The 21,431-nt window shown below is 38.5% G+C and overlaps 1 protein-coding gene across 5 annotated transcripts in view; it reads right to left on the bottom strand.

The window, feature by feature from the left end:
* LOC115209355 (sodium-coupled monocarboxylate transporter 1-like) overlaps positions 1–21,431 on the bottom strand; it is a 169,433-nt gene that overhangs the window by 102,220 nt on the left and 45,782 nt on the right. For all 5 annotated transcript variants that reach the window (XM_036500867.1, XM_036500868.1, XM_036500869.1 and 2 more), the window contains 5 exons: positions 18,630–18,697; positions 16,374–16,528; positions 13,017–13,157; positions 9,016–9,145; positions 4,560–4,648 (listed from right to left, as the gene is read on the bottom strand). In XM_036500867.1, the coding sequence (XP_036356760.1) occupies positions 4,560–4,648; positions 9,016–9,145; positions 13,017–13,157; positions 16,374–16,528; positions 18,630–18,697 (583 nt within the window). The remainder of the gene's footprint in view (positions 1–4,559; positions 4,649–9,015; positions 9,146–13,016; positions 13,158–16,373; positions 16,529–18,629; positions 18,698–21,431) is intronic.

Genomic DNA, 21,431 nt, shown 5'->3' with positions numbered 1-21,431 from the left:
TAGCAGCATTTTTTCTAGCTTTACATTCATCATCATCATCACCATCATTTAATATTATGGCATTCTTATAGATATAATTAATATGGCATTCTTATAGATATAAGAATAATCTTATATCTATAATCTTCTTCTTTCTGTGGCTATCTTCAGTTATGGCTTTATTGATCATTAGTTGATCTTTACAGCCATATGAGCCTTTGTGGCACCCCTTCTGCTCTTCTGGAAACAGGTTGTATCTTTGTGATATTACTGCAGTGAATGCTTTGTACATTGTAGGGAGACAGGTTATAGGTCTGTAGTTTTCTGATTTTGCTGTCTCATTGGATTTGGGAGTTAAGATGGTTTTCCCCTTTGTGAGCCATTCAGGCATCGTCTCTGGCTCTGCCAGTATGTTGTTAAAGTTTTCAGCCAGCTATTTGTGCATTCCTGTCAGATATTTCAACCAGAAGTTGGGGACCTTGTCATGCCCAGGTGCTTTCCAGTTGCTTAGTCTTTGCAGTGCCTGGGTGACCTCTTCAGTTGTTATGGGGGTCCAAAGTTGCTCAGATGCTAAGTTTGTTGTTTTAATACTTCATTTTTTTTTGGTTGTTCATTCGCCGACCATATTTCTTTCCAGAATTCTTCCACTTCTTCTGCCGTTGGTGCAGCAGTGATTTCTATTTTATTTTTGCCAAATTCTTGGTAGAACCTTTTTGGGGTTGGAGTTGAACTGTTTGTTTTGTTCAAAGAAACGTTGGCGTTTCTCATACTGGCAGATCCTTTGTGCTTTGGCAAGGTTATCTTGCTTTAGCTTTTCTTTTATCTCAGGTAAATCTTTTTCTGTGATGTATTTGCACAGTATTTTTGTTTTCTTTTTGTTGCTTAGTAACATTGATTGTCTACTGATTTCATTAAGAATTGACAGATCTTTTCTCATTTTTTGTATTTTTTTGGGGATGTTATTTATCCACAGGGTTTGTTTGGGTGGTGGTACTCCTGTTTGGATGGTTTTGAGGGAGTATCCAGCTTCTTTTGTGACTGCAGTGGCTACTGCATATACTAAGTCATTTAGGTCAGTGATATCGCTATTTGTTTCAGTGGCTATTAGTTCTGTGACGGCTAGGTTTATGCTGTTTATAATTGATGTTGTTTTTTTGTCTATTTTGATTTTTGGGAGGTATGGTCGGTGGTCCATTTTGAGATCTGTGTTTTTCAGTTCTTTGATTATTCTACTTTTTATAGTATCATAATCATTAGGCTCCTCTTCGTTGTTTCCAGGTTTTAGGTTTGTGTTGCTTTCTTTCTCATTTGTATGTTTGTCTGTCGTGTTTTGGCTTGCTGCTTGTCATGCATTATTATGCATCCTTACGGTCTGAGTTTGTTGTTTTTTGTTTACATCGTTTTTGTTGGAAATGTTACATTTGTCTTCGTGTTGTACAGTGTTTATATTGTTTGGCATTATTCTGTGGCTTCTATCTACATTTTCCTGATGTATTTTTTCTTTTAGATGTTCTATTTCTATTTCTGATATTTTTTTTGCGTTGATAATATATCTTCGTACATTAGCTAGTTTATTAGGGTTCATTGCTGTATCTAAGTCTTTATTTATGTTATTTTTCTTCCATATTTTATATGTGAATGTTGTTGTGTTTTCGTTCTTTGGGTAGAGCACTGCTGTAAAGTAAGCATGTAGGATAGAAATGTATTCCTCACATGTCCATTTATGCCTTTATTTGCGGGACATGAGGAACAACGTCTGGCCCATTATTTTGATGGTTGTCATTTGCACGTGTAGTTTTTCGTACTTTTTGCGTAACAGGTTTAAAGTATGTACTTCCCGATTGTTATTCTTGGGTTGAATAATACCAGTATTATTTAACTTATTCGTAGTTTTTTTGTACATGGTGTTTGGGACTGGAGATGATCTGTTATTGATGGATCATAATGTATCAATCATGTTTACATAGTTGGAGATGATATTGAGTTAAAATACATCATTTCGTTCGGAAAATAGCAATAGATTTCAATGAGTATTACTTACTCAGATATAGTCCAATCCTTTGTCAGTTATTTTTTGGCTCCATTTGATGTCTTTGTTTCCGATGTTCGTGGATAGATTTCGGAGCACTGTTTTATCGCTCTCACATGTTAAATGTCCCCCGGTGTTATTATTATTATTATTATTATTATTATTATTATTATATTATTATTATTATTATTATTGCACCATTGTAGCATTTCTAGAAAGTGAATGTGTGTGGGCTCCATTTGTGAGACATGCCTTTCCACAGCTCATCTCTTTGATGGAGCTGCAGTCCTGGGTAAAGGATAGGCTGAGTGTGGGCACCTGACACTTATTATGACATCAGATGCTCACTGTACTCTACAAGTCAGGCAATAAGATCAGTGGATGTTCCACTTCAGATATTTACAGAGGAGTAGCAGATCGCCTGATCGAGAAAAATATCAGGGCTATGGCACAAAACAGCGCTTACGCACAATCACAATTTAGGTGAGATAAAATATGTTTATCATAATTCAACTAACCTAAATTGCGATTACACGTAAACACCACTTTGCATCACTACTCCGATACTTTTCTCAATTTGGTGATCTACTAGCATAAATCTGTTAATGTCTTGGCTGAATTATATATAAAGCTATAAGCTTTATTTAGTTCGTTAGGTACATCAACAAGAGTCAATAAACTCAAAACATTGATGTCCTTATTTATTATTATTTATTATTATTATTCTATGTTTGACTTTTGCTTTGCATTTGTACAAGTTGGCTCCAAGTCTCACCCAGAGACCTCAAGAGACAACAGGCTGGAAGTTCATGTTGTTGTTATGCCTAGTGTGCCATATATTTGGGGTTTTTTTTTGGGTGTTATACTAGTGAATGTCCCCCCCAAAAAACCAAAATTATGTTTGTTTTAAACCCTGAGATTACATAGAAAGTATTTTGCATAGGATATGAGCAGTTCCCATGAGCACTATCTTTAGAATTTCTGCCATTTTTGGGTTTCCTGGTATCTGAGTTAGGTAGCAATCAGCTCATTTCGCTATCATTCCCAGGGCACATGTGACAACAGGTATTGTTTTAGTCTTCAGGTTCCACAATTTGCTGATTTCTATTTCAAGATCTTTATATTTGCTCAGTTTTATTATTATTATTATTATTATTATTATTATTATTATTATGATTATTATTATTATCACCATCATCATTATAATTATCACCATTACTTTAACTGTCCATTTAAAATGGGTTTGAACTTATCGATGAAATTCTTTTCTCTGATTTTTCTCTCAACTTCATCATTAACTACACATTGGCTTCAATTAAAAACAATCAAATGAGATGGGCAGAGACTGCTTTATCAAACACACCTCACTAGCATGGAAAGCGGACGCTAAACAATGATGATAGATATTTTGCTCTCTCACCTGGCACACAGCCATTTCTCTTAAATCTACCCCTTCTTCAGCTAAGAGGTCTTTGTCTTACAAGTTATTTGGTGACCCCACTGAAGCCATTTTTCCTAAAAATCACTTGTACCTGTGCCATGTAGAAAGCACCTGTCTCAGCATCACACAATAAGTACCCACTATACTCTGCAAAGTGGTTGATATCAGGAAAAGCATCTAGCCAAAAACAGATTACTAGAGCCTGGCACAGCTCTCTAGCTTCCCAGCTCTGGTCAAACCATCAAACCCATGCCAGCATGGAAAACAGACGTTAAATGATGATGATGATGATGATGGTGTAATAGAAAAGCTTCCTAAAGGTGGCGAGCTGGCAGAATTGTTAGCACACCGGACGAAATGTTTAGCAGTATTTCGTCTGCTGTTACGTTCTGAGTTCAAAATCTGCCGAGGTCGACTTTGTCTTTCATCTTTTCAGGGGTCGATAAATTAAGTACCAGTTACACACTGGGGTCGATGTAATCAACTTAATCCCATTGTTTGTCCTTGTTTGACCCCTCTATGTTTATCCCCTTGTGGGCAATAAAGAAATAAGTATTTCGTCTGTCTTTACTTTCTGAGTTCAAATTCCACCGAGGTCGACTTTGCCTTCATCCTTTCTGGGGTCAATAAATTAAGTACTATTTATGCACTGGGGTCGATGTAATTGACTTAATCCCATTGTCTGCCCTTGTTTGTTCCCTCCATGTGTAGCCGCTTGTGGGCAATAAAGAAATGAGAAAAGTTTCTTATGTTTTATAGGGCTATTAGTGTACAGCTAATAAAGTCAGGCAAGTGATAACAGAGTCTTTCTGTAGCTAATTGTTTTTATTCTGTTTTGTTTGTGTGTGTGTGTGTGTGTGCGTGTGTGTGTGTGTGTGTGTGTGTGTGTGTGTGCGTGTGCGTGCGTGTGTGTGTGTGTGTGTGTGTGTTTTTTTTTTTCTGTTATTGTCAGAGTTTGAACTGATATATAAAGCATATTTGTTCTCATAACCTTTTCAAGAATGGGGAATGTGAGGAATTTGGTTGTACGCTGTATTATGTAACTTATTTACTGAACCACAAACAGATAAGCGTTACTTTGAATTAATAGATGACTATAAAAGTGCTTACCTTAAGGCACCGCTAAACAAACAGGATACAAACAAGCCAGGCAGCCCTTGCATCTGACCGAGAATATCCATTACAAATAAGGGAAGCAGCTAAAAATATAAGACAAGATAAACACGTGTACTTTCAATAAAATTTTTATTATATCCACCCACACATGTATGTATCTATGCTTGTATCTATGTATGTATATGTGTATATATGCATGTATATATGTAATTGTTCAGTTTTATTTCAAGATTTCTTGCCAATAAAGAGCCAGTTTCTAACCTAGATCCAAGGCTCCTTCATTGGAATTTCAACATCAACAACAAGGTATTTTTGTTTGTATATATCTATGTATGTATATGTGCAGATTTGTCTGTTTTGTTTTATGTATGTATTCTTATGCATATAGTTGCTCATATATATCTAAATGGTAAACTTTTGAAAAGGTTTACAGATTTTTACAGTTCCAGTGATGAATTGGATCTGTAGTCTTTGAATTAACTTTCTCTTTCCTGGGTTTGAGAAGCCTAATTTCTCAAGATTGCTATTCAGGCAGTGTGTTATACATCCCAGGGCCCCAATAATTACAGGTATAAACATGAATTTGTAATCTGGATAGAGTAACTGTAGATTTCTCAATAGTTCAGCAGAGGTATTCTCATTTTCACTGATCTTCAGCTTTATGTTAACATCCACTGAGCAACTAATTTCCACAACTGTACACAGTTTCTCTTCTCTATCCCAAATGATTATATCAGGTCTGTTGTGCTTACATTTTATTGAGATTCTCACTGGGACATTCCATCTGTACTCCTTTTTATTATGAGTGGCTATGGTATCTAGCATATTGTGGCTTCTTATTTCTTTGTCCTAGTAATTATCCTTCTAATGAATTTCATTATATAGTGTCCTAGCTACAACTCATGTCTCATAGTAGATAATACTGTGATAACATTTTGTGCATCAGGTATTTGGTAGATATTTTCTGTTTCTGGTTGCCAGAGTGGTCATCTGGCCTCTGTGCTGGTGGCACGTAAAAGACACCATTCAAGCATGAACATTACAAGCATCGCCTTACTGGCACCCATGCCAGTGGCATGTGTAAAAGATTTGAGCGAGGTCATTGCCAGTGCTGCCTGACTGGCCCCCATGCCGGTAGCATGTAAAAGCACCCATTACACTCTCGAAGTGGTTGGCGTTAGGAAGGGCATTCAGCTGTAGAAACTCTGCCAGATCAAGACTGAAGCCTGGTGCAGCCATCTGGTTCGCCAGTCCTCAGTCATACGTCCAACCCATGCTAGCATGGAAAGTGGACGTTAAACGATGAAACACATACCCTTCAAAGTGGGAGGTAGTAATCTGGTTGTTGGTCCATGATAAACTGCTTTAATGATCAATGTTACTATCATCTTGGAGCTTTCTACTAACATATCCATGCATGGTCTTCTGCTCATATAGGCTCATCCTTTCATCTGATGATATGTTGCAGAAGAGCCATACAACTTCCTTGGGTGTATTTAAGATTATCAGACAAGAAATGCTGCTCAAGGAACTGCCTTCCAAGTCTTATGATTTTATCAGCTTCATGTATGCAAACTTGGTCAAGAGATGCACTCCGGCATTTGTGTGCACGCGCATGTGTGTGTGTGTGTGTGAGCGAGTACATGTTTGTGTGTATGTGTGTTTGTAGGTAAGTATATTGCTTTACCTCAGAGTAAAGACTCTTTATACATGTTAATTCAGGTTAATTTATGCAATAAACCTGGGTCTGAAATGTCAATGGCACACGTCACCATTCTGAATAAGCCAGGTAAATGCAAGAAAAATAGTAATAAAAAGGCAAAATATAAAAGCAATACATAACTCAAGAGCACACACACACACACACACACACACACAGAATTTCCAATAAAGTTCAAATGATATTTACAGTGAAGACTATGGGGATTATATCAACAGCAAATAGCTTAACCCTCTTGATATCAACTTCCCTCAAACCACTCCTCTCTTTCTGTGATACAAGTTTTCTGTTTCAAAGTGACCTAAATTAAACCCTTCCACCAAAATTTCAAGTTAATTTATATTCCAATCACCAGCTGAATCATAACAGATATTTGGATCTTTTCCGTTTGACCGGCAGTTTTTGAAAAATAATTTCCACGTAACTAAACACTTTTAAACTTCGTATACTGGTAGAATGTGTTTATAAAACATCTTTTTCTCTTGGCTTTATTGAGAAAATTCCATAGTTTGTAAGATATTTGTTGTTTTTTTCCTTCAATTTCTGCAATTTCAACCAATCAATGACATCTATTGAGGTGAAAAACATTCTGTGCCATATGAATATGTCCCTCGTTTAAGAAACAGATTGGGTTTATTTACATTTGTGAAGAAAAAAAGATACCCTTCCCCCCACCCCTAACCCTAACTAACCCTAACTCTAACCCTAACCCTAAAACAGATTAAAATGCAATAGATCGATACTAGGGTCATAATCATGGATGACAATTTCATATGACACTGCTAGAAAAATCTGCCGTTAAAACTGAAAAGATCCAGATATTTTACTAACTTCAATATTTTCAAAATTTATTGGTACAAACAAAGGCAGTGTATTTCAACAGAAATATGGTAACAAAAGACTTAAAATCACCCAGCAGAAGGGCCCCTTAGGTAGCAGTAAAATACCTGCAAAAAAAAAGTAAACGAAATTGTTTATATTGCAGGTTTTTTTTTTCTCTCTATTTTTGTTTTACTTGCTTCAATCGTTTAACTCTGACCATAACGGGGCACCTCCCCGAAATGTTTAATCAAACAAATTGACCATAATTTGATAAAAGTAAAAAAAAAAATTACAATTAGTGACTTATGAAAATAAATCTAAGTTTACTTGTAAATGATATGAAGAGAATCGTGCCCTGGGAAAGGTAATGATAACTCTGTGCACCCTTTCAAACTCCACCTGTCTAACACCTGTGGACATGTTTACAAAGTCAGAAAACAACACAGCTCCCATTACTTTCGGAAACATTTTTTCACGCTAAGAGTTGCTGAAGCATGGAACAAACTGCCGGCATCAGTTGTTAGTTGTCGGAGCACTGCATCCTTCAAAAACTTCCATGCTTCCTGAGATTCGCCAACACTACACCTGATTTTCTCCCCTCCATACACACGCAGGCATGTATCTGACTCATACGCTGTTCACTTTCCAGACATTTCTACATTACTGCATATGCTTTACACGCACTTTTGACAAGTTGTGGTGCACCTGAGCACTGTATACAATAATTTCATTATTATTATTATTAATATCATTATTATTATTATTATTATTTAACACCCATGGACATGTTTACAAAGTCAGAAAACAGCACATCTCCCATGACTTTCGGAAACATTTTTACACGCTAAAAGTTGCTGAAGTACGGAACAAACTGCCGGCATCAGTTGTTAGTTGTCGGAGCACTGCATCCTTCAAAAACTTCCATGCTTCCTGAGATTCGCCAACACTACACCTGATTTTCTCCCCTCCATACACACGCAGGCATGTATCTGACTCATACGCTGTTCACTTTCCAGACATTTCTACATTACTGCATATGCTTTACACGCACTTTTGACAAGTTGTGGTGCACCTGAGCACTGTATACAATAATTTCATTATTATTATTATTAATATCATTATTATTATTATTATTATTTAACACCCATGGACATGTTTACAAAGTCAGAAAACAGCACATCTCCCATGACTTTCGGAAACATTTTTACACGCTAAAAGTTGCTGAAGTACGGAACAAACTGCCGGCATCAGTTGTTAGTTGTCGGAGCACTGCATCCTTCAAAAACTTCCATGCTTCCTGAGATTCGCCAACACTACACCTGATTTTCTCCCCTCCATACACACGCAGGCATGTATCTGACTCATACGCTGTTCACTTTCCAGACATTTCTACATTACTGCATATGCTTTACACGCACTTTTGACAAGTTGTGGTGCACCTGAGCACTGTATACAATAATTTCATTATTATTATTATTAATATCATTATTATTATTATTATTATTTAACACCCATGGACATGTTTACAAAGTCAGAAAACAGCACATCTCCCATGACTTTCGGAAACATTTTTACACGCTAAAAGTTGCTGAAGTACGGAACAAACTGCCAGCATCAGTTGTTAGTTGTCGGAGCACTGCATCCTTCAAAACTTCTATGCTTCCTGAGATTCGCCAACACTACACCTGATTTTCTTCCCTCCATACACACGCAAGCATGTATCTGACTCACACACTGTTCACTTTCCAGACATTTGTACATTACTGCATATGCTTTATATGCACTTTTGACAAGTTGTGCTGCACCTGAGCACTGTATACGATAATTTCATTATTATAAATACATAATTAGCAGTACATTGCACTCAAAACTGCATATACAATCAGAAAATTCTTATTGGAAACTCACCTGATCACCTTGAGTTATGAGCATAAGTGATTTGGGATCACATGTTTTGTAAAAATCATACAAGACCATTCCAATCAAACAACAAATCATGAGGATGATGGTTAATCCAGGGAAATTGAGCCACATTGCTCTGGGAAAAAAAAATAAGCAAGTAAATAAATATTCTTTATTGAAAGAATTTGAGCAGACAAATTACACAGACATATTTTGTTTTGAATTTTTCAATTAACGACTTTCAACCATTTGAATTAATAAACCATGTCCTAGCTCTTTATTTCACTGAAATTAGATAATTTTTTTAAATTTTATAAAATTCACTTTTATTCATGTTTATCACGTTTGATATGACTTAAAAGTGTATGAATTAAAATTTTGTTCGTCGTCATTTAACATCTGTTTTTCATATGCTGGCATGGGTTAGACAATTTTGACTAGAACTGGTAAGTGGAAGAGCTATATTAGGTTCTAGTTTGAATTTGGCTTGGTTTCAATGGCTGGATGCTCTTCCTAATGCCAACCAGTCCAAGAGAGTCGTGGGGCCATTCAAGAATTTGGACCTGGAGATCTCCATTTCCAGCGACTTTGAGGGCCACCTTCCAGTGGTGTTGAGCGTCAACGAAGAGCCCTTGACTACAAGATGACTAAAGTATTTTTTTTTTTACCAAGGTCTGGGGTCACCCGCCCCTAAGCCCTAGACCATCACCTAATCACCCTTACCCTTCTTGTTGCTTAACAACAACAACAACAAAGAGAGTAGTGGGTGCCTTTTACATGTCACCAATGTGATGTGTCACCAATTTTATAATTTTACAATCATTTTTATGATTTTATATTCTATGATGATGATGATGATGATGATGATGATGATTCAGTCCTATTGGATCCCACTTATCTATCCATGACAGCCACTTTTACAATTTGGCTGCAATCATTTTCTCTGCTTCCATCCACACAATGGAGCAATAGTTTACCTGAACTAAAAGAATGCATTCAATTCGTTGTACAAGAGATAACACCTGCATTGCTTCAAAATGTGCTTCACAATACTAAAGTTAGATTTGAAATTTGAAAGAATTCAGGTGGGGCTCATGTTGGAAATTTTTAATGCGGTTTTGATATAAGATTTTGGCACCTGTGCCGGTGGCACATGTAAAAAGATGAGGTCATTGCCAGTACCGCCTGACTGGCTCCGTGCTGGTGGCACATAAAAAGCACCCACTACACTCTCAGGGTGGTTGGCGTTAGGAAGGGCATCCAGCTGTAGAAACTCTGCCAGAAGAAGATTGGAGCCTGGTGCAGCCATCTGGTTTGCCAGTCCTCAGTCAAAATCCTCCAACCCATGCTAGCATGGAAAGCGGACATTAAACGATGATGATGATGATGAAATCTATTCATTTTGGTATCATAATTAAGTAATAAACATAAAATTCTGTCAGTTTTTTTTAAATTTGCCAAATTTCATTGAAATAGATAGCTAATTCTGGATCCACTGTATTTACAAAGTTTAAGATGACAAGTAATACAATTTAGATAATAATTCACATTTGAAAACATTTGACTGTGTGGTTGGGAGGCTTGCTTGCCAACCATGTGGCCTTGGGTTCAATCCTGCTGTGTAGCATAACTTGAGCTAATGTCTTCTACAGCCCCAGGTCAACTAAAGCCTAGTAAATAGACACTGAAAGATGCTCAATGCCCATTGTGTTCAATCTGTGTGAGCATGTGTGTGTGTGTGACCCTGAGATATCTACTGATGATATGAAGGACTTTTTGATATTTTGATGAATTCAGAAGAGCTTGCAATACCTCTGAATAACCCTTGGAGTTAATTCATGTGGTAAAGTATCTCCAGTGTTTATTTCACATATGGAAGCACTCCGTCGGTTACGACGACGAGGGTTTCAGTTGATCCAAATCAACGGAACAGCCTGCTCGTGAAATTAACGTGTAAGTGGCTGAGCACTCCACAGACACGTGCACCTTTAACGTAGTTCTCGGGGATATTCAGCGTGACACAGAGAGTGACATGGCGGGCCCTTAGAAATACAGGTACAACAGAAACAGGAAGTAAGAGTGAAAGAAAGTTGTGGTGAAAGAGTACAGCAGGGATCACCACCATCCTCTGCCGGAGCCTCGTGGAGCTTTAGGTGTTTTCACTCAATAAACACTCACAACGCCTGGTCTTGGAATCGAAACCGCGATCCTATGACCGCGAGTCCGCTGCCCTAACCACTGGGCCATTGTGCCTCCACCATTTCACATATATGTATGTGTCCGTGTATGTGTGTGGGTATGTGTGTGTATGTGTTTGTGTATGTGTTGCACATGGGTTTGTGTATGTGTCGTGTGTGCATTTGTGTATGCGTTTGTGTATGAGTGTGTGTATGTCATACAAGCATGGTTGTGTATTCCTGGCCTTGTATTAAAAACATGTCCAGGTTGTGGGAGAATACGTGGGTTGGTGACAGGAAGGAGATATAACCATAGAAAATCTGCCTCAATATATTCCGTCTGACCCATGCAAGCATGGAAAAGTAGATGTTTGCTAAGGATGATGATAATTGAAAAAACACATGGATTAAAATAAACACCTTCCATAAACAGTCTCAATCCCACACTTTTCAGATGCTGTTCAGGCTGGAGTTTTAATGGTAAACCAAACTGAGCACTCATAGTACATACCTATTACATTATGTCAGTTGATGAAAACTCCTTGTATATTTGATATATATATATCAGATCGGGTGTTGTGAGTGTTTATTGAGCGGAAGCACCTAAAGCTCCATGAGGCTCCGGCAGGGGGTGGTGGCGATCCCTGCTGTATTCTTTCACCACAATTTTCTCTCACTCTTTCTTCTGTTGGCCTGCTCGCTTAGCCAGCGGAGTGGCGTCATTTGAAGGCTAAAACAATGCAAAGCGCATTGTGACCAGCGATGTGTAGCAACATCTGATAGCCCGGTCGGTCACGTGATCACATGATATATATATATTTATATATATATGCATATTTGGAGATTCTACTAGAGTATATGCAAGTGCTAATATATGATTTATAAAAACATGTGACATATTAATAAAAATCTGTAAATGTAAAACCATCCGGATTTCTGAGGACCTTATTTCTTCTAATACACATACATATATATACACACACACGTGTTTATTTCACACATGTGTGTGTGTGTGTGTGTGTGCATGTGTGTATGTGTTTGTGTGTGTACAGAAAAAAGAAAACAGCTAATATGTATTACAAAAGCTAAGAAGAAGACTTCCCTAAGGGTGAGGCATCTCCAAGTATATAAAATATCAATAAGTATACAATAGAACAGTATATGATGGAAGCACTCTGTCGGTTACGACGACGAGTGTTCCGGTTGATCCGAATCAACGGAACAGCCTGCTCGTGAAATTAACGTGTAAGTGGCTGAGCACTCCACAGACACGTGTACCCTTAACGTAGTTCTCGGGGATATTCAGCGTGACAAAGATAGTGACAAGGCCGGCCCTTTGAAATACAGGTACAACAGAAACAGGAAGTAAGAGTGAGGGAAAGTTGTGGTGAAAGAGTACAGCAGGGATCACCACCATCCCCTGCTGGAGACTCATGGAGCCTTAGGTGTTTTCGCTCAATAAACACTCACAACGCCCGATCTGGGAATCGAAACCGCGATCCTATGACCGCGAGTCCGCTGCCCTAACCACTGGGCCATTGCACCTCCATCATTTCACATATATGTATGTGTCCGTGTATGTGTGTGGGTATGTGTGTGTATGTGTTTGTGTATGTATTGCGCGTGGATTTGTGTATGTGTTGTATGTTCATGTGTGTATGTGTTTGTGTGTGTACAGAAAAAGGAAAACAGCTAATATGTATTACAAAAGCTAAGAAGAAAACTTCCCTAAGGGTGAGGCATCTCCAAGTATATAAAATATCAATAAGTATACAATAGAACAGTATATATAATATCAATAAAAAGAGTAAAAGGCTAAAATAGACTTACAGCTGAGCACCTCTCAGTGTTTTACATGTGCAGGCACGCTGGACTTGTGCTTGGTTTACTCCATAAACGGCAACCCATGTGAAGAATCCTCCAATTGTCAATGACCAAAACGAATGCCTAACTTTAGGGTCCGGATCAAAGCTGAAACATACAAACATATTCATGTCAATAAATGTATCAAAATTTTATACAAAGACTCCAGTAAACAAGTGTGACCACATGGTAAGAAGCTTGCTTCCCAACTACATATTTCTGGGTTCAGTCCCTCTGTATGGCACCTTGGGCAACTGTCTTCTAGTAAAGTCTTGGGCTGACCAAATCTTTGTAAGTAGATTTGGTAGATGGAAATTAAAAGAAGCCCATCATATGTGTATGTATATACATATACATATCATTATCATTGACATTTAACATCTGTTCCCATGCTGTTATGGGGCTGACTGACAGGTGACGGTCGTTTAGAAAAAGCGCAGGCTAATAAAACTATGCACCTTCACGAGTCAGTTTGAGGTGAGACAGTGTCACGAGACAACTTGCTGGGGCTGCCTGCTGGAGCCTATGCGGCAGGTTTTTATAGGGGAAAAATTTGACAGGACAGTCAGTCACCAGCTGACACTCGCTGACGATACATCGAAGAGGCCAGGGAACAGAAGAAAGAAGAAGAAAGAAGACATGCACCCAACACCAGAGCTGAAGATACCTCCGAGGGGGGGGGGCACCGCCACGTCAAAACTGTAGAGGAGTAGGGGCCGAACCCGGACATGGTTCCTCCTGATGATGTCTTGAGCTAACTGGATCCTATAAAGGAGCTGTTGTGGTAGCAGACCACGAAACACGGTTGTAATTTCTGGTATGGGTTGGAAGGTTTGACTGAGGACTGGTAAGCCATGAGGCTGCATCGGCCTCCAATTTGATCTGGCAAGGTTTCTACAGCTGGATGCCCTTCCTAACACATGCCAACCACTGAGAGAGTGTACTGGCTGCTTTTTACATGCCAGTCAGGCAGCACTGGCATCAACCATGCTCAAATGGTGCTTTTTATGTGCCCCCAGCGTGGAAACCAGACAGGTGGCATTAGCATCTACCATGCTTGAATGGTGCTTTTTACTCGGCAGAATTTGAACTCAGAATGTAAAGACAGATGAAATACCTATTTCTTTATTACTCACAAGGGGCTAAACATAGAGGGGACAAACAAGGACAGACATAGGTATTAAGTCGATTACATCAACCCCAGTGTGTAACTGGTACTTAATTTATCGACCTCGGGGGAATTTGAACTCACAACGTAAAGACAGACACGCATTTCACCTGGTGTGCTAACATTTCTGCCAGCTCACCATCTTAGAACTATGAGATAATGTATAATTAATTGAAAACAATGTGAATAAATAAACATTACATTTGACGAACTAATCTGAATGCTAAACTATTTCATTAGAATTTTCTTTTTATGTGTTTGTGTGATTACATACATATAACTGTATAGCTATCGTGAGAAAATAGGTTAGAGTCAGAAAAGTGCTCCCAAAATACACAATAAGGTAGAATTACCTTTATCAAATTAACATGAAAATGTTTTTTGACTTTTGACATAAGCACATGTGAGGCTGTGTTCCCAACGGTGTGGTCTAGGGTTTAGTTCCACAGCATAACATCTTGGACAAGTGTCTTTTGCTACAGCCCTAGGCTGACCAAAGCCTTGTAAGTGGATTTAGTCAATGAAACTGACAGAAGAACATTGTTCATATTTATATATACATGTTGGTATTTATATATACTGCATGGCACCTTGGGCAAGTGTCTTCTACTATAGCCTCAGGCCGACCAAAGCCTTGTGAGTGGATTTGGTAGACGGAAACTGAAAGAAGCCCGTCGTATATATGTATATATATATAGAAGCCCATCGTATATATGTGTATATATATATATATATATATATATGTATATATATATGCATGTATGTGTGTGTATATATGTCTGTGTTTGTCCCCCCAACATTGCTTGACAACCGATGGTGGTGTATTTATGTCCCCATAACTTAGTGGTTCAGCAAAAGAGACTGATAAAATAAGTACTAGGCTTCCAAAGAATAAGTCCTGGGGTCGATTTGCTCAACTAAAAGGCGGTGCTCCAGCATGGTCGCAGTCAATGACTGAAATGAATAAAAGAGTATGTGCACAAACACACACACACACACATGTTTGTCGTTATGAGTATATCTCTGTGTGTGTCTCATTTTGTTTGTCTCCCACCACTACTTCAGAGCTGTTGTTGGTTTGTTTGCATCCCTGACACTTATTTGTTAGGTAAAAAGAAACCAAAGGAATAAATACCATTTTCAAGAAATAAGTACTGGGTTTGATTTGTTCAACTATACCCTTCAGAGCAGTTGCTCCAGTATGGCCACAGTCCAAAGCATGAAACAAGTGCACATGTCTGTGTATGTGAGTACATGTGTGTGTGTGTGTGTGTATGTGTGTGTGAGTATGTGTGTAAGTATCTTTGTGTCCGAGTTGCTTTGCCATGTGCTTGACAACTAAAGTTGGTTTGTTTACATCCCTTTAACATAACAGCTTGGCAAAAATAAAAACTGATAAACGAAGTACCAGACTTAAAAAATAATAATGTGGTTGATTTGTTCAAATGAACTCTTCGAGGTGGTGCTCCAGTATGGTCACAGTCCAATAACTGAAACAAACAACAGATATAAAACGATGATGATGACGATAATGATGCTGATGACGATGGTGACGACGATGATGATGATGATTACCTTTATCCTTCACTTGTTTCAATCATTGTGGCTGTGCTGGGGCACTATCTTGAAGGGCTTATCAAAATAATTCACCCCAATATTTATTTCTATAATCTATAGGCGCAGGAGTGGCTGTGTGGTAAGTAGCTTGCTTACCAACCACATGGTTCCAGGTTCAGTCCCACTGTGTGGCACCTTGGGCAAGTGTCTTCTGCTATAGCCTCGGGCCGACCAATGCCTTGTGAGTGGATTTGGTAGACAGAAACTGAAAGAAGCCCGTCGTATATATGTATATATATATGTGTGCATGTATGTTTGTGTGTCTGTGTTTGTCCCCCTAGCATTGCTTGACAACCGATGCTGGTGTGTTTATGTCCCCGTAACTTAGTGGTTCGGCAAAAGAGACCGATAGAATGAGTACTGGGCTTACAAAGAATAAGTCCCGGTGTCGAGTTGCTCAATTAAAGGCGGTGCTCCAGCATGGCCGCAGTCAAAATGACTGAAACAAGTAAAAGAGTAAAAGAGGTACTTATAAGCAATTAAAAAAAATTATTATTTGAAAGGAAAAATTCAATAAGAACATATTAAAAATTACTAACTCGTTAAAAACAACTCTTCCAGTCGCTTCAGCGCTCTTCCATGCACTTGCAAAGCCTCCAGCTCGGATGGATCCTTCAATGAGAGTTGCAAGTAACCCGATCATCATCATGACCACCTGGAATGCATCTGTCCATAACACAGCCTTCATTCCACCCTGTTCAAATACAAACAAGAATTACAAGAATAACATTGAAATTGTTCATTTTTTTTCATTTGATTTTAAAGAAATGTTGTTTCATTGTTTATCTTTTGAGGTTCCTCATTCTCTCACTTTCTTTCTGTCTGTTTCTTTATCTTTCTCTCTCTCTCTCTCTCTCTCTCTCTCTCTCTCTCTCTCTCTCTCTCTCTCTCTCTCTCTCTCTCAAAACATTAAATTCCTTTTCTCATCATAGTATGCTATATTATATATGTGTATATAAGCCTCTTCCTCATCATCCACCTAGCTGGACGTCATTTCTCTCGCCTCCCAACATTTTTTCTCTTCTACTATTTTCTTCTCTTCTATTTATTTTATATCTTTCCAAACTTTCTCCCAGGCATTACCCATTACAATGCGCCTTCACCTAATGGCCCTTACTGTTTGTCTTCATCAATTGTTTACTCTATACATCCACTCTGCTGCTGTTTGTTTATTCAAAGCCTTAGCTCTCCACAATTTTCTTATTTTTAAAATTTCTGATAAATATAATAAGAATGAAAATTTCTATTATTGGCACAAGGCCTGAAATTTTGTGGTAAGGGAACAAGTCGATTACATTGACCCTAGTGTTCAGTTGGTACTTATTTTATCGACTGTGAAAGGATGAAAAGCAAAGTCAACCTCAGCAGACTTTGAACTCAGAACATTGCGGCAGACAAAATACTACTAAGTGTTTCACCTGACATGCTAACTATTCTGCCAACTCACTGCTTTAGATAAATATAGTAATAATAACAATAATTTTTGGATGGAATTTCTAAACATTTAATGCATTGCTACACGCATTTCCACAAATCACATGTCTCTTAAGATCATAGTCCATATTCCTGAGATGATTACTGTGTAGTATCCATAGGCATAGGGTTGATCATCTTAGTGGATGATTATATATATATATATGTGTGTGTGTGTGTGTGTGTGTGTGTAAAATTTAGATTCAGATGAATATGGTACTTAAGTTGAGGCACCAGAATTTAGTATGGTATTATCCATACAATTTCAAAATAAGGTGATTAAAGTCAAAATAAGCAACAAGGATGCCCAGAGGTAATGCGGTACGATCGTTTCATGCAACTCCATTTAATTGAACAATGCAATCATTTCATTACATCAATTTAAAATGTAGAGCAATCTTCAGCTGCACAAAGACATAGAATTTAATTAAATTAGAAGGCCGCATAATTAGTATAATTTTACCCAAAATCTCCAAGAGAATAAGGAGATAGACAAAGAACATGTTTTACCAACAACATAATAGTTTCATTGTTCAATAAAATGGAGTGGCATGAAACGATCGTACTGCTTTACCTCTGGATATCCTTGTTGCTTATTTTGATATTTATATAATCGACTTAATCCCTTTGTCGGTCTTTGTTTGTCCTCTCTGTGTTTAGCCACTTGTGGGTAGTAAAGAAATACATACAGAATACTGTATGATAGGCTTCTTTCAGTTTCTTTCTACCAAATCCACTCAGAAGGCTTTGGCTGACTCAAGGCTGTAGTAGTAGACACTTGTCCAAGGTGCCATGCTTCTTCATCATCATCATCGTTTAACGTCCGTTTTCCGCGCTAGTACGGGTTGGACGGTTCGACTGGGGTCTGGGAAGCCAGGAGGCTGCACCAGGCTCCAGTCTGATCTGGCAGAGTTTCTACAGCTGGATGCCCTTCCTAACGCCAACCACTCCGCGAGTGTAGTGGGTGCTTTTTACGTGCCACCTGCACGGGTGCCAGGGGTATACGGCATCGGTCACGATCAGTTGGAGCTTTTAACGTGCCACCGGCACGGAAGCCAGCCAAGGCGGCGCTGGCAACGGCCACGTTCGGATGGTGCTTTTTATGTGCCACCGGCACAGGAGCCAGTCGGGGCGGCACTGGCATCGGCCACGTTCGGATGGTGCTTTTTATGTGCCACCGGCACAGAAGCCAGTCGAGTCGGCGCTGGCTACGGCTTCTTATTACATAATATTGTAATATAATGATTAATGATTAATATGCTGTAACTAAATGACAAAAAATATAGAAAGCTTCCAAGGAAAAAATAAAGAAAATATCTTACCAAAGTTGTGTAGAATGTACATACGAGTCCCACAGCAACCACAGACCACCAGAGATCAAATCCAGTTACTGTGAAATGGAAAAAAGAAAATATCTTGATTTTGGTTTATAACTTTGCTTAATTCTTGCTACATATCAATGTATGTGTGTTTGTGTATGCTTGTATGCATCTGCATCTCTATACATGCACACACACACACACACACACACACACACACACACACACACACAGGCATACATACTCATACACAAACGCACACGCAAACACATACACACAAATACATGCACACAAAAAATCAATAGAGGTGACTTTTTTGTGAATTTTCTATCCAGAACCCAATCAAAATGCCAGAAACTTGATACGGCAATTGAATGCCAGCTAGCTGTATGTGATTGGTCGGAGATTTGGACAGTACTCGCGTGTATGTGCACACGCACGCAGCTGTATATGTACATTAATGTACATTCAATGACTCATCAGAATATATCATAAGAATGTAGTTTGTTTTTAAATGTATTTAAGATAGGAGAAATATGTCCTACAACAGTAACCAAAACTTTAAAATGTTCAACGTCTTACATATACTTTACAGAAAGTGTGTATTGTACAATGTAACAGCTAAGCAAATGGTAGCAGCTTGGCCAGTTTTCTCAATTGAAAAAGCTTGTTCTTATTTTATGAGTTTCACTACAAACAAATTTATGAAGAAACTTGAAATAATTTTAATAGGAGACGTCTGATTTTACATGAAAAATAATGTTGGTTGCCATGAAAAGAAATGCATATTACAAGAATATATTTAATATTGACGTCAGAGAGAAAAGCAAGTTAGACATGAGATTGACGTTAATGTGTTTGTTCTTATGCAATGTGTCATAAAGTTGGATACATGGCTGGTAAGTTAAGGGTGGGGGAAAACTTTAGATTTTAGAAAATGAGATCTTACATTGAAGTTAGAAGAATAGTTGAAATAAAGGAAGGAAAGTAACCATTTAGGTTGGTTTGCATGGTTTAGTACGAGGGGGTGCTGAAAAGTTCCTGGCTTTAAGGGTCTCATGAAGGGCCTGGTTGGAGGCCTCACCTTCTGACTTCTTTTTCAGGGGTTAGAAAAACTGAAAGATTACTGCAATAAGTGTGTGAATATATAAGTTTATATATCTTTATATATATAAACGGCAAAATGTCTGCGTGTGTGTCCTTTATACAAATCCACAATTTTTTAGTTAGAGGGCTCGCACTTTCTATGGTCATTCAAAACCGTCCAAAGGTGGTCGTGCACATTTTTACATTTCCCCAGTCACCCCGCAAAGCCATTAAAAAATCAATAAAAGTGACTTTTTTGTGAATTTTCTATCCAAAACCCATTCAAAATGCCCGAAACTTGATACGCCAATTGAATGCCAGCTAGCTGTATGTGATTGGTCGGAGATTTGGACAGTACTCGCGTGTATGTGCGCACGCACGCAGCTGTATATGTATGCACTAGCACTATGACCCGGCGTTGCTGGGTCATAGAGCTAGAGTTGAATAAAATCATTATTAACTGATCCTCCTGTATTTTCTTTTACCCAAACCCAGGAACTTTTTAACACCTATCGTATTAATTGAAAGTAGGAACACCATATTTCGTTGTGTAACCATAATATACTACCCAGTATATATACACACACACCACACACATACACACACACACACACACACACACACACACACACACACACAGAAACACACACACACACACATGAGGGAGTGCTAAAAGTTCCTGGTTTTAAGGGTCTCATGAAAGGTGTTGGTTGGAGGTCTAACCTTCTGAGTTCTTTTTCAGGGCTTAGAAAAACTGAAAGATTGCTGCAATAAGTGTGTGAATCTGAGAGGGGAATGTGTTGAATAAAATCATAATTAACTGATCCCCCTGGATTTTCTTTTACCCAAAGTCAGGAACTTTTTCTGTACCCCCTCATAAATGTATCAGTTCAAACAGATGATTGGTGAGTAAAATAGTTGAAACCATTTTGAATATACATGGTTGGGAGGATAAGAAGTTTGCTTTGAAACTCTGCAGTCTCAGGTTCAGTCCCACTACACAACACATTTTACAAATGTATTTTACTAAGATTACAGGTCAACCAATTCTTTCTGTGTGAAATTTGGTAGGTGAAAGCTCTTCACAGAGAGAGAGAGAGAGAGAGAGAGAGAGAGAGAGAGAAAGAGAGAGAGGGAAGGAGAGAGAGAGAGTTTCTATTGACCAAATCTACTCAGAAGGCTTTAGTTGGCTTGGGGTTGAACTTGAGACCACATGTTTGCTAAGCAGACTTCACAAGCACACAGCCATGCCTGTGCCAACTGATACTGTTGACGTAATACTGTAATACATAATACTCCACTGGATTGGATTGGTTTGGATTGGATTTCTCATGTTCAGTTCACAGCAGGAAGAGGTCCTCATGTTCTCTCCACCAACCATGATCTGATGTACAGGCCATGAATTTGAGTTTGAGATCATACTGGTTTGATGAACCTACTCTGTCACACTGACCTGACATGGCTTGGCAGAGGGGTACAGTTTTTAAACTCATACCCAGGAGGAGTTAAGTTAATTATATCGCCCCCACTGTTCAGTTGATACTTATTTTATTGATTCCAAAAGGATGAAAAGCTAACTCAACCTCAGTGGAATTTGAACTCAGAATGTGAGGACAGCTAGAATACTTATTTCTTTACTACCCACAAGGGGCTAAACACAGAGGGGACAAACAAGGACAGACAAACGGATTAAGTCGATTATATCGACCCCAGCGCATA

This window comes from Octopus sinensis, linkage group LG3 (genome assembly GCF_006345805.1).
Source record: "Octopus sinensis linkage group LG3, ASM634580v1, whole genome shotgun sequence".
Classification (NCBI taxonomy): domain Eukaryota; kingdom Metazoa; phylum Mollusca; class Cephalopoda; order Octopoda; family Octopodidae; genus Octopus; species Octopus sinensis.
The sequence above is the reverse complement of the archived record's forward strand: the minus strand, read 5'-3'. Positions and strand labels throughout refer to the sequence as shown.